Source organism: Coenobita brevimanus, chromosome 55, assembly GCF_032717465.1.
Source record: "Coenobita brevimanus isolate Jiangsu-jjx chromosome 55, ASM3271746v2, whole genome shotgun sequence".
Taxonomy (NCBI): Eukaryota; Metazoa; Arthropoda; class Malacostraca; order Decapoda; family Coenobitidae; genus Coenobita; species Coenobita brevimanus.
Genome location: NC_137008.1, coordinates 61,167,041 through 61,192,290, shown reverse-complemented (window position 1 = coordinate 61,192,290; position 25,250 = coordinate 61,167,041). Strand labels below are relative to the sequence as shown.

At 41.0% G+C, this 25,250-nt stretch overlaps 1 protein-coding gene across 1 annotated transcript in view; it reads right to left on the bottom strand.

Moving 5' to 3' along the window:
* Positions 1 to 2,516: 2,516 nt before the first annotated feature.
* Positions 2,517 to 25,250, bottom strand: part of Sec61alpha (SEC61 translocon subunit alpha) — a 34,922-nt gene continuing 12,188 nt past the window's right edge. The window contains exons 5-10 of the mRNA XM_080273751.1: positions 23,850 to 24,014; positions 21,668 to 21,766; positions 18,776 to 18,916; positions 13,529 to 13,780; positions 11,399 to 11,567; positions 2,517 to 3,156 (exon numbers count right to left, since the gene is read on the bottom strand). Of these exons, the coding sequence (XP_080129877.1) occupies positions 3,062 to 3,156; positions 11,399 to 11,567; positions 13,529 to 13,780; positions 18,776 to 18,916; positions 21,668 to 21,766; positions 23,850 to 24,014 (921 nt within the window). The 3' untranslated portion in view covers positions 2,517 to 3,061. The remainder of the gene's footprint in view (positions 3,157 to 11,398; positions 11,568 to 13,528; positions 13,781 to 18,775; positions 18,917 to 21,667; positions 21,767 to 23,849; positions 24,015 to 25,250) is intronic.

Here is a 25,250-nt window from a genome sequence, read left to right as displayed (position 1 = left end):
GGAAACCATTTACTGCGCTGGGTTGTAACCATATAACCAAATTATGGTGCCTGGTGGTTTAGTGGGTAATTAAGGCACTCCAATCGGATTAAGCCTGTGCAGGTTTCTATCCAAGGGGTAGTTGGGGTTTATTGCTCATGTAGTGCCACTCAGGGATGAATGAAGCAGGTCACTCTCATCTTCAATGTCAAGACCAACTTGCCCAGCCCTGGGCTAATTCGCTCATGGGGCAACACCACCATCATCATACTTGCTGAACAAATTTTCAAAGATGGGTGAATGAAATAAGAGCTAAAAGGGGAGTGCATCCCTTGTCTGTTCCATGTACATATTTCAACCATCCAGTTCCATTGCTAGTCCTCATTTCCTCAACTTACACATCTTACTGTTCACACGTCATATCTGGACTTTTTTCCCATCAAAGGCTGTGGTGAGGTAGATCCAACAAACATTAAAACGACAATACAGAAGTGTAAGAACTTTCAACATGATGCCCAGTTAAAGTGGTCTGACAACCATACAGACACCTGTCAAGCCCCCAGAATCCTTGCTCTACTTCACTACTCTATCATTTGCTCCTCTGTATGCAGATCATTTAACCATCAAGCTCTAACAATTCATTACCTTATTAACTTCTCTACCTTGCTTTTGCATACACATTCAGTATACCTCCCACCTCCTCCTCGACCTTCCATGCCTCCTCCCTCTTTCAAGCTCTCCTATATACCTTCCACCATGCTGTCTTCATCTGTTCTCTTCCTATGACCATACTGTCTTAGCAAACACACTTTCACCACCACCACCATCATCATCCGGACCTCCTTTCCCACCCCTGAGCAGGATGTCAAGCAGCACGTCCAGACAGCCTAAGTTTGTGCACTCCAATGGGCCATGCTTCCTTTCACTCATCATTGAAACCCCTGGAAGCCTAGCTCTATCTGATACGCCATAAACATTCACCACATTCTGTAGGTTCACATGAACATATCCGATAGACTCAATCTAGACGCTTGTCACAATAAAAAGGGGTGCCTAAATCCCTATCATACACTTCTCACAACGTTCGACCAGCCAGCTCAATCTATTGTCAATTCCCTAGCCTCACCGACTTCCATACCTCTTACTCACACTCTCATTCACCATATCCTTCCACCTTCTCCTTGGCCTTCCCTGATCATACACTTCTTTCATCCACTCAGCTCAATCTCTTGTCAGTTCCCTAGCCTCACCAAATTCCATACTTCTCTTACTCACACACTCATCCACCATATCCTTCCACCTATTCCTTGGCCTACCTTGCCACTTTCCTTCTTTAAATTAACTCAGATATACCTCTTTCACCACTCTATTGTTATCCATTCTGTCAACATGACCATACCATCTCAGTACACTCTCTTCAATTCTGGTGTCCAGAGACTTCCTCACTTCCACCACGTTATCAACAAAATTCCCTACTCCAAAATTTTCGCAAATCACTATTCTGATCCCATCCACTCTTTGCACTCCGCATACAGTACATATATCCCACTTGCACCACTCTTACCGATATTTTAACTTGCGTGCCACATAGTTTCCCACCTTAATGTAACTATGGTCACAGTCACAACAGGCATTCCTCTTGCAGCCTCCATACTCACACCCATCATTTATTATTATGGCCTTCATAGCACCAGACACCTTCCTTCTCCTTCCAAATGTTACTGTGGTCACAGTCACATGCAATCCTCTTGCAGCCTGTTTTCAAGCCAACCATTTATTATAAACACCTGCATAGCACCAGACACCTTCCATCCCCATGCAATACTACTTTAACTTCATTTATTTATCCACTTCCCCCCCCTTTTTTTCTGCACTGAAGTATTTATATTACCCCCACCAAATTAAACCTCTCCTTTCACCAACATAGCTCTTGTTTTTTTTTATTCATATAATACATCTAGCTATTTTCTTGATCTACTAATGTCTCTTTCCACCCTTAATTGCAATCATATACTTGTATGCCCTTTACATTCATATCCAGTCAGAAGCACACCAGACTTCTTTACCCCTGAGACCAGTCTAACTTTTACATCTCCCCACCTGAAATGCATTAGGTAATAAATGGAATGCTTAGCAGCTATAAGTACTCCTACATGTGTCTGGTAGAGAGTTCTTCAAGCAGTAAAATGTTAGCCAATCCCATTTCAATCAAGGTGTAGGGGCCTCAGACTAGCCTACATAGGTCCAATCAGTTACATGTTGAAGACTGACCTATGCTCCAGACAAATGGTTTTCATGAAGTGTTAAAAAAACAATGCAGCAACATTTGTGCTTACTGTGTTATGTTTCACCACTAGGTAAAACTGTACAGAAAGCTTAAACACCTGGCTCTGACTGGTCCTTCAGTTCAATATATATATATTATATATATATATATTATATATATATATATATATATATATTTATAATAAAAATAAGTCATTTCACAGTACTCTTCTCAAAGGGCTAAGAAATAGGCAACATTGATAGAAGTTTCATGTTTTTCCATAATTGTTCTTACACTACTTCATACATGTAAAAAGTATAAACATCAGAAAAACTTGCCTTTTTTTTTTTTTTTCTCTCACCCCCCCAAGAGTCAGAGCACTATCATTAGTGCAAGACTGCCTCACGTCTTCCATTAACACTAACAGACATAAATTAGTAGTTAACATGTTTAACAGGTCTATCTGACAAACCTGCTCTATAAATATTCATTTAATAAAAAAATAAATTAAAAAAAAAAAAAAAACAAGGTTTGAAACCTCAACAAAAATCACATACCGTACACACTTTATAAAAGTTTATACATTGTGAAACCTTGGAGAGAAGGGAACCACTCCATCTCGAGCAGCCTTTTTTATCATCCCCAAACAACAGTAATTACTTACCCAGAATACAGTCTGCAATATGAAACTGCCAAGTTCTTCTCAATGATTCCTTTGCTCTCGACCCACCAAGGATACACCACTCTCATTCGTGTCACATGTACAAACATACACACTCTCCACAATATATTCAACTAAACTCCTGAGATGCAAGCTTAGAACAGAAGTGTACTCATGCCACCCATTTCACTCTGCTCCTTCACAAATATTTCAAAGTACTGATAAATGATGGTCACGGCTAGAAGAATACCTGAAACAGAGACAGTAAATTTTAGAATAATGAATAATATACCTTAGTAACTACTCACAAAAGCTTTAGTTTGTTCTCTTAACACAGAAAAATGAAGAACATATTATTTACAAGTCTATCAGTTCTATCTATCTATCTATTAGCCAAATGTCTTAACCCCATAAGGGGTGGCCACAAAAAATCACCTCCATGTCATCCTGTCTCCGGCCATTTTGTTGCACATCCCCCACTCTCGTATACCTCTCCACTCCAACCCTTACTACATACGAGTCTACCTAGCTATCTATTGCCAGATGCCTTAATCCCATAAAGGATGGCCACAAACAAATCACCTTCATGTCTGAGTATTCTTGTTTGTACTGTATTTTCAGTTAGTTATTTTCCAGGGAGGGGCACTAACCCTCTGCCAACCTATTTGTTTAAACGTAGAGAACACCTGTTGGTTGGTTATAAGGTTACCAACCAGGGTATTAAATGATTTCCCAGTTTACAGAAAATCACTGGGCTTGTCACTCAATGTATAATTACCCTGAAATAGACTACTACTACACTGAATGAGTGGATGATGGGTGCCCCCACTGACCACAAGCATATACATTAGCATAATGGAGATTCACTGTGAAACAATTCAGTTCTCAATGGAGAAAAAGCACCAAATTTCTTGGCACAGCATTATCTAACCTTGTCAAAACATTACAAAAAGTGGCATTCACTGCCAATTCATTAACTTTTTTGGCAAATAGCCCGTATATATTCTGGAGATAAATCTAAATGGTATATAACTCTACTAATAATTACTATTCATTCTGACCTACTTTGGGGGGGGGGGGAATCCCAAATAGATGAGTGACCATTCATGTAAGTTAGTACATCATGAAAAGCACTGAAAAGCTGAATTTTCATCAGAAAAGAGGACACTCAAAATGGGCTCTTGCAATTATGACTTACTTTAAGTTTTGACCTAGTACTGGAAAAAATGGGAGAAATGGAGTTCCCCTGAGCTAAGCCCTGTATTGGACTATACAGCCCCGCTAGGGTTACAGGAGGGAGCTACCCCTCCCGGCACGGCAGCCCGGGCGAGGCTCGAACTTGCAATCCCCAGATCACAAGTCCAGTGCGTTACCACTGTGCTACGGCGCCCCCCTACCTAGTGCTGGAGTAAAAGACAGTACTAATCCCAGTTAACAGGGAAGCTAGGGGAATTTGCCTTCCTGGTTACCAATTTTCCCCAGATATCTGATATATACTCTTATAAACAGGCTGTATCACTGCAGTATATATACTACTACTTGCATCCAAGGCCACATTAACAGATTCCATCTGAAACATTACCTCCTCTTAAACACATCCGATAGTCATAACACACGGGATTGCACTAATGCAGTATGCACACGTTAAGTCCATTTTGTGAAGTATTGTTCGTTATTCATAAAAACATGGAAAGATAAACTAAAAAAATAAATTTTGAGCAATTATTGGTGAACTGATGATTTGGAAAGAAGTGTTGTACACTAGAATTTTCATGATTTTCTTGCTCACAATTGTGCATCTTGTCAGGGCCCACCTATTTCTTCCTCACCTGACTGCAGTCACTCCATCCCCTCATTCACTCCATTCAGCTGTTTTGTAAATACAGTAATAAAATAAATGCATGCGAATTTGAAGCAAAGTAATTTCATCCAACAAAACGAACCTTCATTTTATCAGCTAGATTTTACCTTCTAGGTCAAGAGCTATGCATTCTCAGATGTAGCAATAAATTAATCTCTGAATGCATTTGCACTGGCAGAGAAGATAAAATCTAGCTGACAGACATGAAGGTTTGTTTTGATGGATAAAATTACTGTGCTTGCAATTCCCATGTATTTATCATCTGCAAAACATACAACACTTCTTTCCAAATCATCAGGTCACCAATAAATGCTCAAGATTTATTTCTTTAGTTTAATTCCTTGTGCTTGGGTCCCTGGGCCTTGGTATTTCCTAAGTTAAATTCTGTTCTAAGTGTCTTATCCATCCATCCACCATCCAATCCTATGTTGCCCCATGAGGAGGGTAGGAGCCCAGGGCTAGGCAGGTTGGTCCTTACATTTAAGATGAGAGTGATCAGCCTCACTCATCCCTGAGTAGCATTACATGAGCAACAAACCCCAACCACCTCTTGGATATAAACCTACCAGGCTCTAACTGGAGTGCCTTAATTACCCACAAAGCCAACAGGCACCATATTTTTGTTATGTAGTTACCACCCAGAGTAGTAAATGGTTTCCTGGTGTACAGGAAACCACTTGGCTTGTCACTCCGTGTAGAATCACCCACAGATGCAAGGAAGGGGAAAGAATGATGGAAAGAAAGAAAAGGGAGTGTAAAGTCACCCGTAGGCTGAAGGAAGAGTAAAGAATGAAGAGAGGAAAGACAGAAGAGGAGGGAAGGAAGAAGAAAGAGCAGATACCCAAAGCAGCCCTACATCAAGTGAGTGGCTGGTGAGCGACCCCACCCACCTAAGTGTCTTATAATGTTCATACAGTGTTTTTCATGTCTACTGCAGATGTTCTGCTTCTGTTTCAAGGTAGGCACCATGCAATGAAGACTAGTCTACACTTTAGGCATCACCGTGTACAAATCACTGTATCACATGAAAACACAACAGTGACAGTACTTGTTTACTGACTGGAAGCAGTAAACAGACTAGTGATTTATAGAGGTGTGGAGGGTGGCTGGATTAGAGGTGATAGAGGGGGGAGGAGGGCTGGGAAGAGGATTACCTATGAAATGACCTTGACCAGAAATGCCTTTCTTTCATGTCTCCTGACTTCACTCTGTCTCTTGTGAGGGGTGGACATTCAAAGTGGCACATACTGTTACTGGTATATATATATATTTTTATATATCTGCTAGTTCGTAAATTTTCTCAGTTGTCTGATAATCTCGGTTACCTGGATACCAGATATCCGGGATTGTAGTGCATTAGTTTTCCAACCCTAATAAAAAGTTTTTAGAAATGACTGATCATCCACAATAATTCTTAAATCATAAGAAACATTTGTAAGCTTCATTTGTATGTGAAAACAGAACATACAACAGGTTCATAATTCATGTTCATTCTTCATCAAGGGAGGACAACATTTTCTGCAAAAGCCTTTTTTTTTTTTTTTTTTTTTTTTTTTTTTACCATGATGATTTTGGAGAGAGAAAACAGTTTATAATGCAACTGATGAAAAAATGAATTATTTTGGCACGTGGTTGGTGGAGGCACTCATCATCCACTCACTTTACTATGTAGTGTTGCTCTTGGATGTCTGACCTTTCCTGTTTTCCTTCCCTCTCTCCTTCCTCTTCTGTCTTTCTTTTCTTCATTCTGTCTTTGTCCTTCTGCCAATGGGTGACTTTACACTCCCTCTTCTGTCTGTCTTTCCTTCATTATTTCCTTCTCCTTCTGCCTATTGATGACTCTACACTAAGTGACAAGCCAAATGGTTTCCTGTACACCAGAAACCATTTACTATGCTGGGTGGTAACTATATAACCAAATTATGGCACCTTGTGGTTTAGTTGGTAATTATGGTGCTCCAATCAGATTGAGTTGGTGCAGGTTCCTATCCAAGGAGTGGTTGGGATTTTTTGCTCATGTAATGCCACCCAGGGATGAGTGCAGCTGGTCACACTCATCTTAAATGTCAGGACCAACTTGCCTAGCCTCGGGCTCCTACGCTCCTCATGCGGCAACGTAGGATTGGATAATGAATCAATGCTCTCAAGATGCATACTTATTGAAGAAATCCTAGCAGATGCAGACACACATCCTTTTCCCATCAATGCTTCCAGATAAGTACCTGTTACACATTTTCCACTTCCAGTTAAGCTCATATTTTTTTCTCTAAAAGAATACTGTCAGATTTATCTCTTGCATCTGGGTTAAAAAATCTTAATTAACCATGGGTAGTCATAATAGTACATGAGATATATTCTACTGTTTATGAATCCCAGCATGAACATACAAATGGCCTTAAAAAAAAAAAAAAAAAAAAAAAAAAAAAAAAAAAAATCTATAAATCAGATTACTGGTGTCCTCTGTTCATAAAATATCTGTAACAGTTAGACTTGAACAGCTGTAGGATGAAGTTTGGAGGGAAACAACTCAGGAAGTAAGTTCCAAAGAGATTCAGCAAGGGGAATGAAAGAATTCTGATAGGCAGAAGTTCTGCAATATGGCTGGGTGACATTCCGGTCATGAGCCCTACCAGATGCCCATGTAGCACGAGGGAAGGCATGGAGAGATGGCACCATGGACACAACTTCGTCTGAGCATTTGTCATAAAAATATCTGTAAAATAATGCAAGGGAGGCAACATTCCTTCTTACTTGTAGGGGAGGTAGTTTATTTGTAATGGCAGGGTTGTTAATAATTCTAACAGCCTTGTTCTGAATTTTGTCTAATTGTTTTAATGCAACCTCTCCACATCCATTCCACAGGGGTGAGCAATATTCAAGCTAAGAGCGCACATGACTCTTATAAATTACAGCTAACTGCTCGTCAGTGAAGAAGTTATGGACTCTGTACATTAGTCCAAGTTTCTTTGAAGTGGTTTTAGCAAGTGATCTAACATGAGAGGTCCAGCTGAGGGCACTGGTAAGTGAGATGCCGAGAATTTCAATACTTTTGGAGATGGGAATATTAGTAGTACTGAAGGTAATATATGAATCTGGCAATATCTGTCTATTAGTACATTGTATATATTTAGTTTTACTAGCATTAAATGAGACAAGGTTGTTTTGTCCCCATTCACTGATCGTAGATAGGTCTTGATTTTTGGAGATGGTTGTACTGAGTTGAGAGGTAGAGATATTAGACTTTGTAAATGGATGTCCAAGTGTGAATGAACTATGTAGTGTTGAGTCATCTGCATATGAGTTGATGGGATTGTGGGTGACATATAAGAGATCATTAATATGAACCAGGAACAGGGTTGGGACCAGAACTGATTCCTGCGGCACGCCGGCGTTAATTGAGTGGAAATTGGAATATACATCATCTACTTTTACTCTTATTTTCCTGTCACTAAGGTATGAGGAAATCAAAGGAACAAAAGACGTTAGTCCACAGCAAAGGAGTTTGGACAGCAGGGAATGGTGCCATACTCTATCGAAAGCTTTAGAAATATCAAGGGCAACTGCATGAGTTTCTCCATGTAGGTCAACTGATTGATGGATGGTATGAGTTAGGAGATTGAGTATGTCAATGGTGGATCTTTGTGGCAAAAATCATGTTGTCTATCACTAATTAAGTTGTTGGATTCAAGATGTTTAACAGTGTGCTTATTAATTAAATTTTCAAATACCTTACCAAGAGAAGATGTGACTGCTATTGGTCTGTAATCAGTGGGGTCAGAGGAACTTCCTTTCTTCGGAACTGGGTGGATATTGGCTACTTTCCATGAATTTGGGAATGAAGAAGTACGTATGCATAGTCTGAATAATTTAGCTAGAACAGCGGCAAGCTCAGGGGAACACTTTTTCGAAACAACTGGCAGAATTCCATCTGGGCCCGGAGCTTTATTTGTAGGTAAATTGTCTAGGATGGATTTTATGTATCTTGTCTGTATTTTAAGTGGAACAATTTTGGAAGTTCTAGTACTGGGACGTTCTGGCTGGCAAAGTCTATGGTAGAATTTTTGGCAAATGTACTGGCAAAAATATCTGCTTTTGCACACACGTCATTTGCAATGTTGCCATCTGAAGATTTTAGTGGGGGAATGGATGATGACTTGTTAAAAGTTTTTATTGAAAGAATTAAGAGTTGACCAGAATATTCTATTGTCATTAGGGTTGTAAAGTAGTTTTGATGCTTGCTTTTGAAGAAAGTTAGATTTAGCTAGATTTATTACAGCTTTGGCATGATTTCTAGCAATTTTAAACAGAGGGTGATGCAGATGTTTTTGATTTTAAGTAAGAGTTATACGCTAATGACTTTTTGGCCATTGCTCTGGCACAGTTGCCATCAAACCATTTTGGAGAGTTTAATCTTTTAGTGAACTGCTGACTTGGTATGAATAAATCCACACCAGATAGTATTAAGTCACAAATGCGGGACTGGGAAGAATTGGGATCACTAGAGAAGAAAGACTGCCGTGGAATGTCAGCAAGATAATTTCTAAATTCATCCCAGTCTGCCCTATCAAAGTGCCATCGGGTCATCCTGACAGGTTCAGAACGGGGAGGTGTGGGGGGGTTTACTAATGAGGCTTTGATGAGATTGTGGTCAAAGGATCCAAGTGGTGACAGAACCTCTATCCTGTATTGATCTGGATTATTTGTCAAGAATAAATCCAAGAGATGGGCATTATGGTCAGGATTATCAGGTATTCTGGTTGGTTGCTTTACCTGCTGGGTGAGATTAAACGATTCTGCAAACAACTCGTACTCTAGACCAGTGTCATCAGTCCTGTCTGAGTGCAATAACCATTCAACATTATGTATGTTAAAATCACCCAAAAGGGTAATTTCAGTGCTAAGGGCAAGGTTAAGGTTACTCAACTGTGTGGATATGGAATCAAATACACTGGGTTCCGAAGAAGCATTGGGGGAGCGATAGACTACACAGATATATTTGGTAATATTTTGACAATTTAGTTTATACAATGAGTAATCAAAACTGCATGAAGTGAAGTTTATAACTTTATCAACTGCATTTTGGGATTTGATATAACAACAGGTGCTGCCCTTGTTACTGGAGTCTGTGAGGAGATGGTAACCGGGAAAACAAAATGGGGATATATCAGTAGAGGGTGAGATTTGTGGTTCTGTGAGGAAAAGGGCCAGAGGGGATATGGAATGAAGGAAAAAATGAACTGAGTTTAAATTTGTTCTAAGGCCACGGATGTTGGTAAAAAATAAGGCCGCACTTTCACTTCTACGCTGACGAGCATCACTGGAAATTGCAAGAGTCGCTGCTGGCACAGTCGCTTGATGGCGACCGGGAAAACCCCGTGCCACCAGCCCTACCCTGCCGGTGGTGGCAATCCGAGGTACCACCTCATTTGATAGTAACACTGCAGTGGCCATTGCTAAGGAGAGTGAATAAAAGGTGTGGTATGTTATGTGCATGTGGTGTGGTGTAGACAATTGAAGGCAGAGGTATTATGAGAGCATGTTGGCCTACTCTCTGTGTAAATGAATGCACTGAAAATGTTCAGCAAAGGGAGATGGTCAGGATCAAGTCCTGAGGGCTGGTGAAACGGGAGCTCCAGCTCTCCCTATCACCAGCTTGCCATGCACCTCGGGAGTACTGCCCTAAATAGGGGCGCTAAACAATACTACAAATCATCAATTTGGTAGTGATAACAGAGCAACTATGATCTGTCTGCTCAAGGAGACCAATCAAACAGAGGCAAGCACCCACTCCTGCAAGGCCAACCCATGTAGTGAACTGATGTTCGTTTGCAGCAGACAGTGCCTCCCCAATATAAGGTGCAGGAGAGTGTGTGAAGATTTGGTTCCTGGATGAAGGCCACATTTGCATTCCTCCAACCAATCATGAGTGGCTCCAAAGTAGGCTCCACATCATGTTATCTGGCTATATGATTACCACCCAGTGTTGTAAAAGGTTTCCTGGGTTAAAGGAAACCATTAGTCATGTCATTCAGTGAAGAGTCTCCAGGAGATGGCACTATATTGAACTGGTAGATGATAAATGCCCCCATCTAGCACTACATCACTTCAGTAACATGCATAAATATACTGTAGTTTGATCCAGGATGCTGAAGATGTGCATGGCACTGCTAGCATATCAGCTAACAATAATGGAATGGAATAACATGGTGTGATACAACAAAGACTTAAAAAGTGACAGGGAAAATGCAAGAGGCTTAGATGCTAAGAAAATGGGAATAAACAAGGAGTACATCAACAGAAAGAAAACAGACTGCTGAGATGGAAGGAAAACAAAAAATTCTGAAAATAGGTCAGTGTTTACAAATGTATAATTAATGCCAAAAATGAAATTAGGGAAGAAACTTTCTGGATGAGTAAAGTTGTACCACTGGAGTGACAAAAAGCTGCAATCAAACTCTTGGAATGAGGAATGTAGGTAAAATAAACTGCGAGATGTGACAGCAAAGGCAAACTTTCACACAGGATACACCATCAATGTGTTACAACATTAAACCTTAGTTCAACATCTGAAGTGAGGAAACCAATGTTAAAATTAAAGCTATTCAAAACAAAATGGCGAGCGATGACTAACCTGTGCCTGACCCAATAGCACCAAGGAAGTCAGCTAAGACTGACAGTGCACCAATACACAGGCCACCAAAAGCAGCTGCTGTAGGAATGTAGCGGTTCAGTTCATGAATCATGGACTTCTCTCTGTGGCCTCTCATCACCATCTGCTGCTCCTTCAGTTGTTTGGCAACCTGTTTTGAAAAACTGGGTATAACATAGTCTTCCGTAATGAACACTGCTTTGGTTATCCTCTAACCTGGTTTCTTATGTTCACATGACAGGGAGAACTGCAAAAAGACAGGGTAAGAGTGTGACTAGGCTGAGGAGTTCTTTTAACCTACACTGTGTTGTGGGGGGGATGGGGAGATACCCCTCTCTGTCAGCTCATTTTCTTTTTTTTTTATTTTTTTCTGGCTAAATGGGCTTAATACATCAATATAAGATCCCTGGCATTAATAAAAATAATTACCAAAGCCAGAAAGTTAGTTGAATCGAGTCTGGTTGGTGTCACTCAACCCCTGAAATCTTCAAGGTTACCGAGAAAGCAGAGCAGCTGTGAGCCTGTGAACTGATTTTGTATTTTTTCTCTGTAGCTAAATGGGCTTAATACATCAATATAAGATCCATGGCATTAATAAAAGTAATCACCAAAGCCAGAAAGTTAGTTGAACTGAGTCAGGTTGGTGCCACTCAACCTCTGAAATTTTCGAGGTTACTGTGAGAGCGAGTGGCTGCGAGCCTGGGAAGGCTGTCACTCGCCTCCCATGCTCCTAAATCAGCATAGGAAGCATAGTGGAAAAATGTCTGAAGTTAGCGAGACACATTATTACCCTCCATTTTACTTTGGTTGCTTGCAGTGACTTCTCAACGGTGCAGGAGGTAGACCTACGTCGCTGGCAGTTTAGGGGCGGACGTATATCTATGTCCCTAGCGCAGTACGAGTCAAAGAACAAAGTTCTTTTATTTAAAATGCGGAAGTGTTGTCATCATCATTGCCATCATCAGGACCTCCTTTCCCACCCTAGGGCAGGGTGAGGAGTAGCAATGTCCAGACAGCCCAAGTTTGACCAATTCAATGGGCCATGCTTCCATTCACTCATCATTCAAGCCCTTGGAATCCTGGCTCTATCTGACACACCAAAAACTTTCACCACACCCTGCAGCTTCACATAAACGTATCTGACAGAGTCAATCTGAACGCTGTCACGTTAAAAAGGGGTGCCAAATCCCTGACCATGCACGACTTCTCACAAAATTCATCCAGCCTGCTCGATCTCTTGTCAGTCCCCTAGCCTCACCGACTTCTGTACACCTCTTCCTCACATATTCATCCGCCATATCCCTCAACCTTCTCCTTGGCCTACCTCTCCTCCTCCCTCCTTCAAATTTACTCAGATATACCTTTTCACCACTCTGTTGTTATCCATTCTCTCCATATAAATGTACCAGGTCAGAACACTCACTCTGATTCTGGTGTCCACAGACTTCCTCACTCTGCACCTTTCACAAATCATATTACTGCACTGTACTGAAAACAATCATTGAGAGTTACCTTAATACTGTATTTTAGAAAATCATTCATTCATTCATCATCTAAGCCTATATTGCCCCATGAGAACCACAGGAACCCAGGGCTAGGCAAATCGGCCCTGACATTTAAGATCAGAGTGACCAGCCTCACTCATCCATGAGTGGCATAATGTGGGCAATAAACCGCAACCACTGGTTGGATATAAACCTACACAAACTCAATCTGATTGGAGAGCCTTAATTACCCACTAAAACCCATGGCACCATAATTTGGTTATATGGTCATCACCCAGCATAGTAAATGGTTTCCTGGTGTACAGGAAGCCACTTGGCTTGTCACTCAGTGTAGTCACCCATGGGCAGAAGGAAGAGGAAAGAATGAAGGAAAGAAAGACACAAGAGGGAGTGTAAAGTCACCTGTAGGCAGAAGGAAGAGGAAGGAATAAAGCAATGAAAGATGGAAGTGGATGGAAGGGAGGAAAGGGGAGACACCCACAGCAGCACTACATCGAGTGAGTGGATGGTGAGTGCCCCTTTTTAAATATCACAACTTTAAACATCACCACATTAAATCCTATTAATGTATGATAACTATACAGAACAAGCAAAATACAGTACATACATCTTTAGCGGAGGAACCGGAGACCTCAATCCAAGTCTTTGAGAAGAAGGCACAAGATCCAAGCATAAAGGCAATGTAGACTATTGCATGGATGGGGTCCTCCAAAATATGGCCAAAGGACTCTGGAGGGGACATGTAGTAACACAAGCCCCCTACTGGGTATGATGCACGTCCAGGGCCACCAGATCCAGTGTCAGCCCAAACCCCCAGCAGACCAACGAAGAAGTTCCCTTGGAATTTCACTGCCAGCATCTGAACAAAGATAATGTAGTCAGCTATTAAACAAGAATAACACATAATTTAATAAGTATATGAAAAACATGGAAAAACTGGGAGGTGTACTGAATAATTAAACAGAACACGGATATTTAAAAAATCTGGGTTTGCAAACACAGAGTGCCTGTTTAGGAAAGTTGTATTTTTTAAGGAGGATTGCCAATGTGTTATCTGGTAAGAAAAGAACAAACTGATGAGATCCGGAGGGAGAAAGAGATGAGGAAGGAAAAATTACAGTAATAGGAGAATTCAAGAACTGAGATAATGAAAGAAAATACTGAAGGAGAAGAGTGAGAACTATTGATGCAAATACTTCAAACTGTGTGTGTGTGTGTGTGTGTGTGTGTGTGTGTGTGTGTGTGTGTGTGTCAGAGAGAGAGAGAGAGAGAGAGAGAGAGAGAGAGAGAGAGAGAGAGAGAGAACTATTGAAGCAAATTAAAACCTTCAAACTCTGTGTGTGTGTGTGTGTGTGTGTGTGTGTGTGTGTGTGTGTGTGTGTGTGTGTCAGAGAGAGAGAGAGAGAGAGAGAGAGAGAGAGAGAAGGAGCTTTGGAGCTAAATCCTGAGCAGTTCCAAGGTTGGTTTGACAACACTTAAGGCAGACAAGCACAAAATACAAAGTGTATTTTTTATGAGTGCTGAATCTGAATCCCTTCACCTTTGTGGCATAGTTTGTGGTGGAACTTGAATCCTTACAGAAATACATAGTATATCACAGGACACAGCTGAAAGTGTTAATGTGAATTTCCTGAATAATAATAAACCATCAAAGAAAACTGTATACAAGAGTGTAGATAAAACTTAACCTGTAAAAAGGCTGTGAATAAACCTTAAAATGTAAGAATGATGATAAATGGAACACAGAAATAAGCAGCAGATGGAAAGGCTGCACTGAAAAAACTGATGACCAAGAATGATAATAGTAAAAGTGTGGTACACATGAACTGATATGGTGCTGCATAAAAAAAAAAAAAATTTGCCACAGAATGTGGCAATGGCAGAAGCATGCAGAAAGGAGTGAACAAACTATGTTATCTATAGGCCTTCTCTGCTCTCAACCTTGCACTATGTACTCTCAACATAGCAATGTTTCTTCTGAAGTTATAACATGCAAGGTGGGGTGATTTTGGGATTATGCAACTTGTCAAGTCATTTAAAATTTTATCTGCAACTTGTTACAACAGTGAAGTAGTAAAGTCTACTGTTACGAGATGCAGGGATGGGGTGGAGAGATATGAGAGTGGAGGGTTTATGCTGGAAAGAGGGGACCTTGATGACAGAGGAGAGGGTGACATGGAACCAATTTACTTGTGGCCACCCCTTACAGAAATATGGTATCAAGCAACAGACTGACAATAACAGCAACTGAATCTATTTTTTTCTGGCTATACACAGTTGTGCAAAAATTCTTTATTAACAGAAATGTAGATATGAAAGCAGAAAGAAATGTGATGGTGTGAAGGATGCAGGTGGTAGATTATTAACCCAAAGAGATGAAGTAAGGACCAGATGGAAAGAATATTCTGAAAGCCTGATGAATGGGAATAGAGAGAACAGAGTGGCTGTAAACATGATTGGTTGTGGGGGTGTGCAGAGAAGGAATGCAGTGCCAGGAGACGTGACACTCACACAGGTGAAGTGTGCTGTGAAGCGGCTGAAAAATGGGAAAGCAGCTGGGGTTGATGAGGTGTATGCAGAGATGATTAAGTGTAGTGGAGAGAGTGGAATGAAGTGCCTGTTGGAGATATGTAAGAAGGCATGGATGTGTGAAACATTGCCAGCAGCATGGAAAAAGGCTGTGATTGTACTCCTGCACAAAAATAAAGGTGAGTGAAGTGAGTGCAAGAATTACTGTGGCCCAAGTTTATTGAGTGTGGTAGGGAAGGCAGGGCTCTTATTTGGCGAGCCACAGCTCGCAAATACGAGTATTTTTTCCCTTCAGCGAACAAAGTCACCTTTTGGTGAGGAGAAAATACATCCACTTCAAAACCCAGTATGGTAGTGAGACCTGGGCAGTGAAGGAGGAAGATATCCGCCAGCTCAGACGTACAGAAATGACAATGATTAGCTGGATGTGCAGTGCGTCCCTGCGTCCAAGGCCTGGAGGGGCTGGGTTTACAATGGAAGAGTTGAGAGGTAGGATGGGACTGGAGTGTATTGGTGTTATGAGGAGGAGAGGTAGATTGAGATGGTTTGGACATGTGGAGAGGATGGGGGATGATAGTTGGGTGAGGAAGGTGAGAAGTGTTAATACTTGGGGTGGGGTTATGAGGGATAGTCCGAGAAAGACATGGGACGAGGTCATTACGACCTCAGGGTTAAGGGACTGAACAGGGAGGCTGCAATGGATTGTGTAGCGTGGAGAGCCGCCATTAGGTGACCAAGGCCGACACATGCAAGCATGTTGGAGCCTTTAAAAACGAAACTGAACTGAAATGAACAAGAAAGCACTAGTGATTGATTATTAAGTCTTTCCTTGTCGGCACTGTGAATGTTCAAAACCTCATTATATGATTCTAATAATCAAAATGTGTAAATAATTAAATATATTTATTGCTCATAAAATATTTCGCCTCGTAGTCAGTTTGGTTACTAAAAATTTATTTGGCTCATAAATCTGAAACCTTAGAAGCCAAATGGCTTGCAACCATCGGAAGTTAGCAAGAGCCCTGGAAAGTACAGGGACTTATTATAGGATATCAGAAGTCCTAGTGAGTGATGAACAGGGTGTTTGGATCAAATATTTGCCGCGACACAGATAGCAGAGAAGGCCTGTGAGAAAGAGCATAAGGTGTTTATGGCATTCATGGATCTGAAAAAAGCATATGACAAAGCAGACAGAGAAGGATTGTGGAAGGTTTTGCGCATGTACGGTGCAGATGGTAAGCTACTAGGTGCCGTCAAGAGTTTTTATTATAGTAATGAAGCATGTGTAAGGGTTAATGGGCAACTCAGTGAAACATTCACGACCAATGTGGGTGTGCGACAAGGTAGTGTGATGTCTCCATGGTTGTTCAATATATATATATATATATATATATGGATGGGGTGATGAGAGAAGTAAAAACACGAATAATGGGGAGAGAGAGATGGTGCTGGTAATGAATGGTGACAGATGGAATATCTCATATCTGTTGTATGCTGATGATGCAGTACTGCTTGCAGATACCAGACATGAACTTGGCAGGCTAGGGCAGAGTCTTGCTGATGTCTGTGAGCGTCGTGCCTTGACAGTAAATGCAGAAAAGAGTAAAGTGATGATTATTGAGACAGAAGATGACTCCCAGTGCGATGTTACAGTTAATGGAGAAAGACTGGAATTGGTGAGAGTGTTCAAATATCTGGGTATAGTGAGAGAAAAGAGGAAAATGTACAAAAGAAATGGAAAGAGTGACACAAGGAAGAAAAGTAGCTGATGCAATGAAAGCCTTGATAAGAAACAAAGGCTTGAGTGTTGCAGCTGCATGAGGCTTACATGAAGGAGTGCCAAATTTAACATAACGATGTGAGACTATGGTGCGGCATGAAAATGAAAAGTCAAGAGTAAGAACAGTGGAGATGGGACTGCTGAGGAATGTATGTGAAGTACAGAGGGTGGATAAGATATGAAATAATGTAATTTGTGAAAGATCTGGAGTGAGGAAGTCGGTGGACACCAGAGTCAAAGAATGTACTGAGATGGTATGGTCATGTGGAGAGAATGGATAACAACAAAGTGGTGAAAAAGGTGCATCTGAGCAAATCTGAAAGAGGAAGGAGGTGATGCAGGCCAAGGAGAAGGTGGAGAGATATTGTGGATGAGTGTGTGAGGAAGAGAGGTTTGGAAGTTGGTAAGGCTAGGGAACTGACAAGAGTTCAAGCTGGGTGGATGAATGCTGTGAGAAGAAGTGCATAAGCAGGGATTTGGCACCCCTTTTTAACGTGGCAGCATCCGGATTGACTCTATTGGAAACGTCTGTGTGAAGCTATAGAACGTGGTGAATGTTTTTGGCATATTTGATAGAGCCAGGATTCCGGGGGCTTCAATGATGAGTGAATGGAGCCGTGGTCCATTGGATTGGGCAAATTTGGGCTGTCTGGACATTGCTGCTCCTCACCCTCCCCTTGGGTGGGAAGGGTGGTCTGGATGATGATGATGATGATGATGGGATTTATGCACATAAATGATGGTGAAAGCCAGCATGAAAGGCCATAAAAGATGCCTGGATATGGGTATATAACTGGGTGATGCATGGGAGGTGAGGAAATAAAACCAAAATGGATGAATATCACATAAGTGGAAGACTGATGAAGTGGAGAGCTATATCAATATGGAATGGAAGCCTGAAAGAGAACAGAGACATGGTAATTTTGTTGCCATCCCCTTCCAAATTAAGGCATCTCATTATAGATACTGTGGGAGATGTGGATGAAAAGAGTTGCATCTCTTTACCTGACCATCAATGGAATGGTCTCTACCCCACACACGTAACCAGAACTTAATCTTTTAAACCACAAGAGGACAGCTTCCTTTGCAGTGGTCCATTTCACAGGGAATGGACCCTACCCACTCTTCTGTAATGCAAATTAAGGCTGTAATATCAATGGTGAACCGCTGCACATACAGACCCATTGATTAATTCTTATGAACTTTCCTGTTCCTACTTCTATAGCCTATCAAACCCAGATCAGTGGGAGTAAGTTTATGGTAATGGTGATGAACGTACTGATTAAAATTGCATACTGATTTTATAAGCTACTGTATTTGAGTGGTATTTTACTTATTTCACTGATTTTGTGGATTGTTTATAGCCATTACTTTCCTTGCTTTTCATTCTCATGAATCAATCAAATTATACATACTGAGGCTGAGCAAAACACAAAACAATGAAAAGCTGAATCTGAGAATAACAGCATTCAAAGATTTCATGTGCGCTTAATTTATATTGTGAACATCATACTGTAACCTGGCTCAATGAACCAATAACCTTACCTGTGAAATGACATACAGGTTTGAAACAAGAGCAGACTGTAGGATGATGGGAATGTTTGAAGTGTAGAAAAGTTTGATGGGGTAGGAAGAATACTGGCCACGGTAGCGAGCAGACTTGATAGGTAGGTCTACTCTGAAGCCCTGTAATACATTAGTAGTCTCTATCAAATTTCTGGTCATGACATTTCACTTTGTTTGTAAAGGCTCCAACATGTTTGCATGTGTTGGCCTTGGTTATACTACTTGATTTCCAGCAGGCTCCCTATTCAATCCCTTATCCCTGAGGTCATACTCATTAACTATGTACCAGGTTGTCTTCAGTCTGCCACTTGCAACCCTAACACCAACATTTGCATCCCTCACCTTCCACATGCAGCAGTCCTCCTCCATCTTCTCAACATGCCTGAACTATCTCAATCTACCCCTTCTCATCACAACACATACATTCAAGTCCGATGACATTTCTCAACTCTTCATTTGTAATCCTAACTGCTGAAGACTCAATTGTAGGTACCAACACAATCAAATTGCTTAAGGTGGTAATTAACCCCCTCACGTACTGTACGTTTTCTTTAAGTGTGTGTGACATGATCAGAGAAAAGGCCAAGATGGCAGGCTGGACTCGTGCAAAATGGAAAACATTCCCATGTATTTGCCCCAGAAACTGGTTACAATGGCATAAATTGTATAACATCATCTTCTCTCATGTTTATACTATCCGATAAGCTAATAAAAAACACAAAAACTGATGAGTAAAAGTACCGTGAAAATACCAAAATGAGGTGAGAATACACTTGTTCAACAGTGAAAATAACTGCCCTACACTCTAGCACAAAATTTAGCATGCATAGTGCAAGAGCTAAGCATGTTTCTAGAAGCAGAATTTCATGAGCTTTCACGTGGTGTTGTTGGAATTCTGATATGACCAATAGTTTTCGCGTAAATCTCCAAAAATCATAAGCCTCCCCCTCCACGACCAAAAACCGAGAGAATGCTGACTATTTGAGAGCGCTGGCCTGGAAATAGACACCCTCCCCTATGATGCACCAAATATTGATGCATTTCATGCTAAAACATAATTTTTGCTGATTTTTTGTTCAGAATTGCCTAATTGGCATCCCTTCAGACCAACACTGACGAGTGCATCATTGGTTCCTCTTCAGACTAACACCGTTTTAACTCATTTTGAGTCATGGTGCACGAAGGGGTTAATATCTATCACCATTATAACACTTTCAGTCCATCCTTCAATTTCTCCTCCGTCATATTAGAACATGTTACTTATTTTAAAACCATACCTAAAAATATCTACAGCTTACTACTAACCATCCTACTTTTAGCATTACTCAATTCTTATGATGCTATAATTGTAGCCATACTGTACTCAAGTACAGAAACATTTAAATGACACCTGCAAAAGAAGACTCAGTTTATCTGTCGTATGAACAGCAAACACCCTGGTTTCAAGTTTCCAATTCATCAAAATGCTTACAGGTTGTCCCTGCTGTAACAATGAGATGTGTCTGAGAAAACCCATCACTGAGCTGGGGTATTGTCAAATGGGGATGTTATAACACAGAAAATATGAGGATACATTTGGAAGCCTTGGGATTCCCCCCTCCCCAATAATGTCCAAAACCCACACAAAAGAGTCCGAAAACAAGATTTAATCTCACCTATATTCCCAAGGAGCTTTAAAACAGGCAAAACCAAGCCTAAAAGCAGTTTATAACTCACCCAAACCCAAAAATAAAATCTGAAAATCATCAAAAATGTCTGGCAAAAAACAAACTTAGTAAACTATACCCAAAAATGACAGTGTTCACCCCATCTATGACTGAAGCACATTAATCAAAGTAAAAAATGTTAAAAATCAACCTAAACACACACACACACACAAAAAGCCCATCACAACCGGAGCCTAGCCATCACTGGGCAGGGAAGGATGTTAATTTTCTTTCATCGCTAAGGCACGGTATCGCATAAAGGGGTATAGCTACATACATATACAATATATACAGTACATACATACATACATATACTGTACACTATATATATATATATATATATATCTATCTATCTATCTATTGCCAGACGCCTCAATCCCGTTTGGGGTGGCCACAAACAAATCGCCTCCAAGTCGCCCTGTCCCCCGCCATTTCACTGCCCTGCTCCCAACTCACAGCCCCCTCTCTCATATACCTCTCCACCCCATCCCTCCATCTCATCCTCGGCCTCCCCCTCCCTCTTCCCCCCTCCACCTCACTCACATACACTCTCTTCGTCAGTCTTTTACCCTCCATCCTCTCCACATGGCCAAACCACCTCAGTGTGTTCCTCATAACACTTCCTATCACATCCACATCCACACCACAATGCTCCTTTATATCCTCATTCGTCAGCCTGTCTCTCCACGTGACTCCACAGGCTCCTCTTAAATAACTCATTTCCACTGCTCTCACTCTTGACTTGTGTCCTTCCAACAATGTCCAAGCTTCACTTCCGTACGTTAGAGTTGGTATCACAATACAGTACTGTCATGTAGTAACTTTTTCACTTCCATGCTAACTTCCCTGTTACTTATCACTGCTTTCAAAGAACCAGCAACCTTTCTTCCCTGCTGTACCCTTTCAAGCACTTCACCCTCCAAACCTCCATCCTTACTCATCACACTACCCAAGTACTTAAACGTACTCACAAATAGTCAGAGATATGAGCCAAGTCAGACACTAGGTGTGCCATTGCCTCATCCCTTGTTTGCTGAAGTAACTGCTGAGATGGACATTGTGAGAACTACGCGCCATACCCCTCTCAAAAAGCAATGTGCCAACAGACCCTTGATAAACTGTACAGTAAAAGCTCAAGAAGGTTAGACTTGTGGGAACTACCAACCTGGAAATAGATGACGATGCCAAAGATTAGGACGGTAGCTAGGAGGTTGGTGAGGTTTGGCAGATTCTGGCGGTAGAACGCTTCACGCAAGGCACGCACCTGTTAAGATAACAAAGTTAATGCTACCACATTCATATCAGCTGCAAAACAGGATGTGAAATACAGTTACTGACTCTACCCTTTCCCTGTACCATACTATATTTAATATTTTCTCAAATGCCACCTTGAAAGTTCAATAACCATACTGAAAATTGAGAGAAATTTAGTATTATTGTATGATTAATACAAATTTGAGAATTATGAAAACAATTAACTGGGTTTTGTATATTATTTGATACATTTAAAATCCAATGAGAGAGAGAGAGAGAGAGAGAGAGAGAGAGAGAGAGAGAGAGAGAGAATTATGGCAAATGGGTGCAGAATGATAGGTGTGAACAATGAGGGAAGGATTGCAAAAGGCAAACCCATTAAGGACCAGGTCCTCAGGGAAAAGGGACTGAATAGGAGGCTGCTACAGACTGTGCAGCAGAGGTAGCTGTCATTAGGTGACCAAGCACATCACATGCAAGCATGCTGGAGCCTTTATAAATGAAATGGGGAATGGGTTGGGAGGTGGGGAAGTACAAAGATCCTGCATCCTTTAAAGGGTAGCCACCATAAACAGACCAATATGAACCCATCCCTACTCAAATTTTTCCTAGGATGCAATGTTCTGTTTGACAAACCTGTCTTCAGAAAACTACACCTCACTATGTAGTTGAAGGCAAGGACAAGCTGGAATGACTATGTATATGTTTAAGTAATAGTGAATGGGAAGAAAATATGTACATGAAATGGGACTAGGAAAGAATGGTATCTGGTTGAGTTGCATGGAAAGAATGGGTACAAGTCCTGATACATCCAACTGGAAACAATTTGGACAGATTTCACAGATGAATGGCATAACATGACAAAAATGTCAAGAAATACACATTGAAAGCTATGCAATCATCATCCTGAACCCCCCCCCCCCAGATGAGGACTGGATGAGATGAAAAACATGTACAGCATAAATAATGACTGAAAGAAGTCATCATCATCACCATCATCCAATCCTACACTGCCCCATGAGAAGTGTAGCAGCCCAGGGCTAGGCAAGTTGGTCTTGACATTTAAGATGAGAGTGCCAAGCCTCACTAATCCCTGAGTGGCATTATGTGAGCAATAAATCCCAACCACCCCTTGGATATAAACCTTCACTGGCTCAATCCAACTAGAGAGCCGTAATTACCTGCTAAACCACCAGGCGCCAATATTTGGTTATATAGCTACCACCCAACATAGTAAATGGTTTCCTGGTGTACAAGAAACCATTTCACTTGTCACTCATTGTAGAGTCACCCACAAACAGAAGGAAGAGGAAAGAATGAAGGAAAGAAAGAGAGAAGAGGGAGTGTAAAGTCACCTGTAGGCAGAAGGAGTAAGAAATAATGAAGGAAAGAAAGACAGGAGAGGATGGAAGGAAAGAAGGATGGAGGAGAGGAATCGGCAGACGTCCGAGGGCAGCACTACAATGTGTGAGTGGATGGTAAGCGCCCCAACCTACCACAAAGCTGAAAGAAGTAATGTGTTATTTAAAAAAAAAAACTGATTATCCTTCATTAACCTACAGTAATAACTAACTGCAACTAAATGTCTTGTCACACATGCAACCTGCGAGATATGGCTGTAAGAAAGAACAGACAAGGTTAGCACAGCAATTTTCAGAGTAATTTTTACTTCTACAAATATCCTACTTTTAAACAATTTTGACTGGAAATTTGTCTACTGTAGTTAGAAGTTTGGTTGATATTTTCATGCTATTAACCTGTCTTAGTACACACGTTAATTTTCCAGAACATTCCACACAACACTGTTAAGTAATTTGCTGGCTTTGGTCACAGGAAACCTCAAATGTACTATGCCCAGCCCCAATGCTTCGGAAGATGCATGGGTACTTTACTTGAAGTTAACTATGAAGAACCCCATTTTCCAAGTCAACGACACTCACTCAGTACAGTACTCAATTACATGCTGCCAGATCATTCTGCCTCAAGTTCTCTGGTTTGTAATACCTATCCCTAAAATACAGCAACAGCTAGCCTGCACGGTAAAATTTTTTCAGTTTTTCTGACTGTACTAGAACTGTAGATATAGCACTCACCTTGTCTTGCCGAGTTGCCAGGAGGTGGAAGAGAGCAATGACAGCTCCTTCAAACTCTGTGCCCCTACCAGTGTTAACTGTGGCAGGGGAGAAAGCCTTCCATACGATGGTTTCACAGATGTTGGTGGCAATGAACAGTGAAATGCCCGATCCCAAACCGTACCCCTGTTTTCATTAAAAACAAACAATATAAGCAAATGCACTTTTTAAAATTGTTGCTGTTGCAACCCCAAGCTCATCTGAACGTAACACAGTGAACAGTAAACTGATGCTGTCCTTCTCCTGCAGTCCACCATCTTGTATCTGGGGGATAGAGAAGTTAATAAGGAATATAAAACCAGGCACTAAAGTTGCACAGTTTTATCGCTCCCACTGCAATAAGACATCCCTGTAAGAACTATAATACTGGTACTCAAAAGTAGTTAACACAACAGTTTCAGTAAAATTATTGTTGCTGTATACACTGAAATCTGCTTGTAAATCCTCCATGCTAAACTGCTGTGGATGGCCAGTTACAAAATGCACTGTTAAGTAAATACTGGGTTATATGCAGCAATTTTCATGAGGTCTATTCTGGACTCTTGCTACAGACATTGCCTAACCTTCAAAAGGAGTACATCAAAGGGAAAACTGCATTCTTTGGGTAAATCATCTTCTCCCTCTAGCAATAACACCGTATCATGTTCCCCATAATCACTTTAACATTTAGTAATTTACTTTTAAGTAGCAAATGATGCAAAACCTTAATTTTTTGATCAGGCTGACATTAAGGGAAAAAAATTAACCACAATGACTATTCTAATACACCGGTCTAATCTTGATTACAGTAAAACCTCGATTTAACGGCACCCTAGGGGGTCCTGAGCATGCTAAAAAAAAAATGAAATTCCAATAGATTAGGGCTTACACCTATCGATACCCTTGGAACACGCTAACACATTTTAAAGCATATAAACATGTGCAGACATACAAAATCAAAAAAATTTTATATTTAGAACAAAAGAAAGCACGTAGGTGTGGTGTTGAACTGTACAGTACTCTAGATAAGTGCAGTACAGTAATCCAAGTAAGTTTAAAGGGGGTATCACATGGTACCTCGTATCAGGAACGGCCGAGGAAGATTTAAGTGGAACAAAACTTGGACGCTATCACAAACGTTCCTCGTATCCTCGGCACAGGACATGCTTCTCACACTGTTGCCAGAGACCTGTCTAGCAACTGTGGAAAGTGATCGCTGTCGCTGACTCAGTAGAGAATAAGGAGAGGCAACTTCGTTTACAAACAGATACACACGCCGATGAGAAGTATACATCACATCACATTATCCAGTTGTTGTTGTTGTGATGTTTTCAGGTGGCGACTGGTTGCAGTACGTCTAGCTGCAGTGGAGTCCTCAGTTGT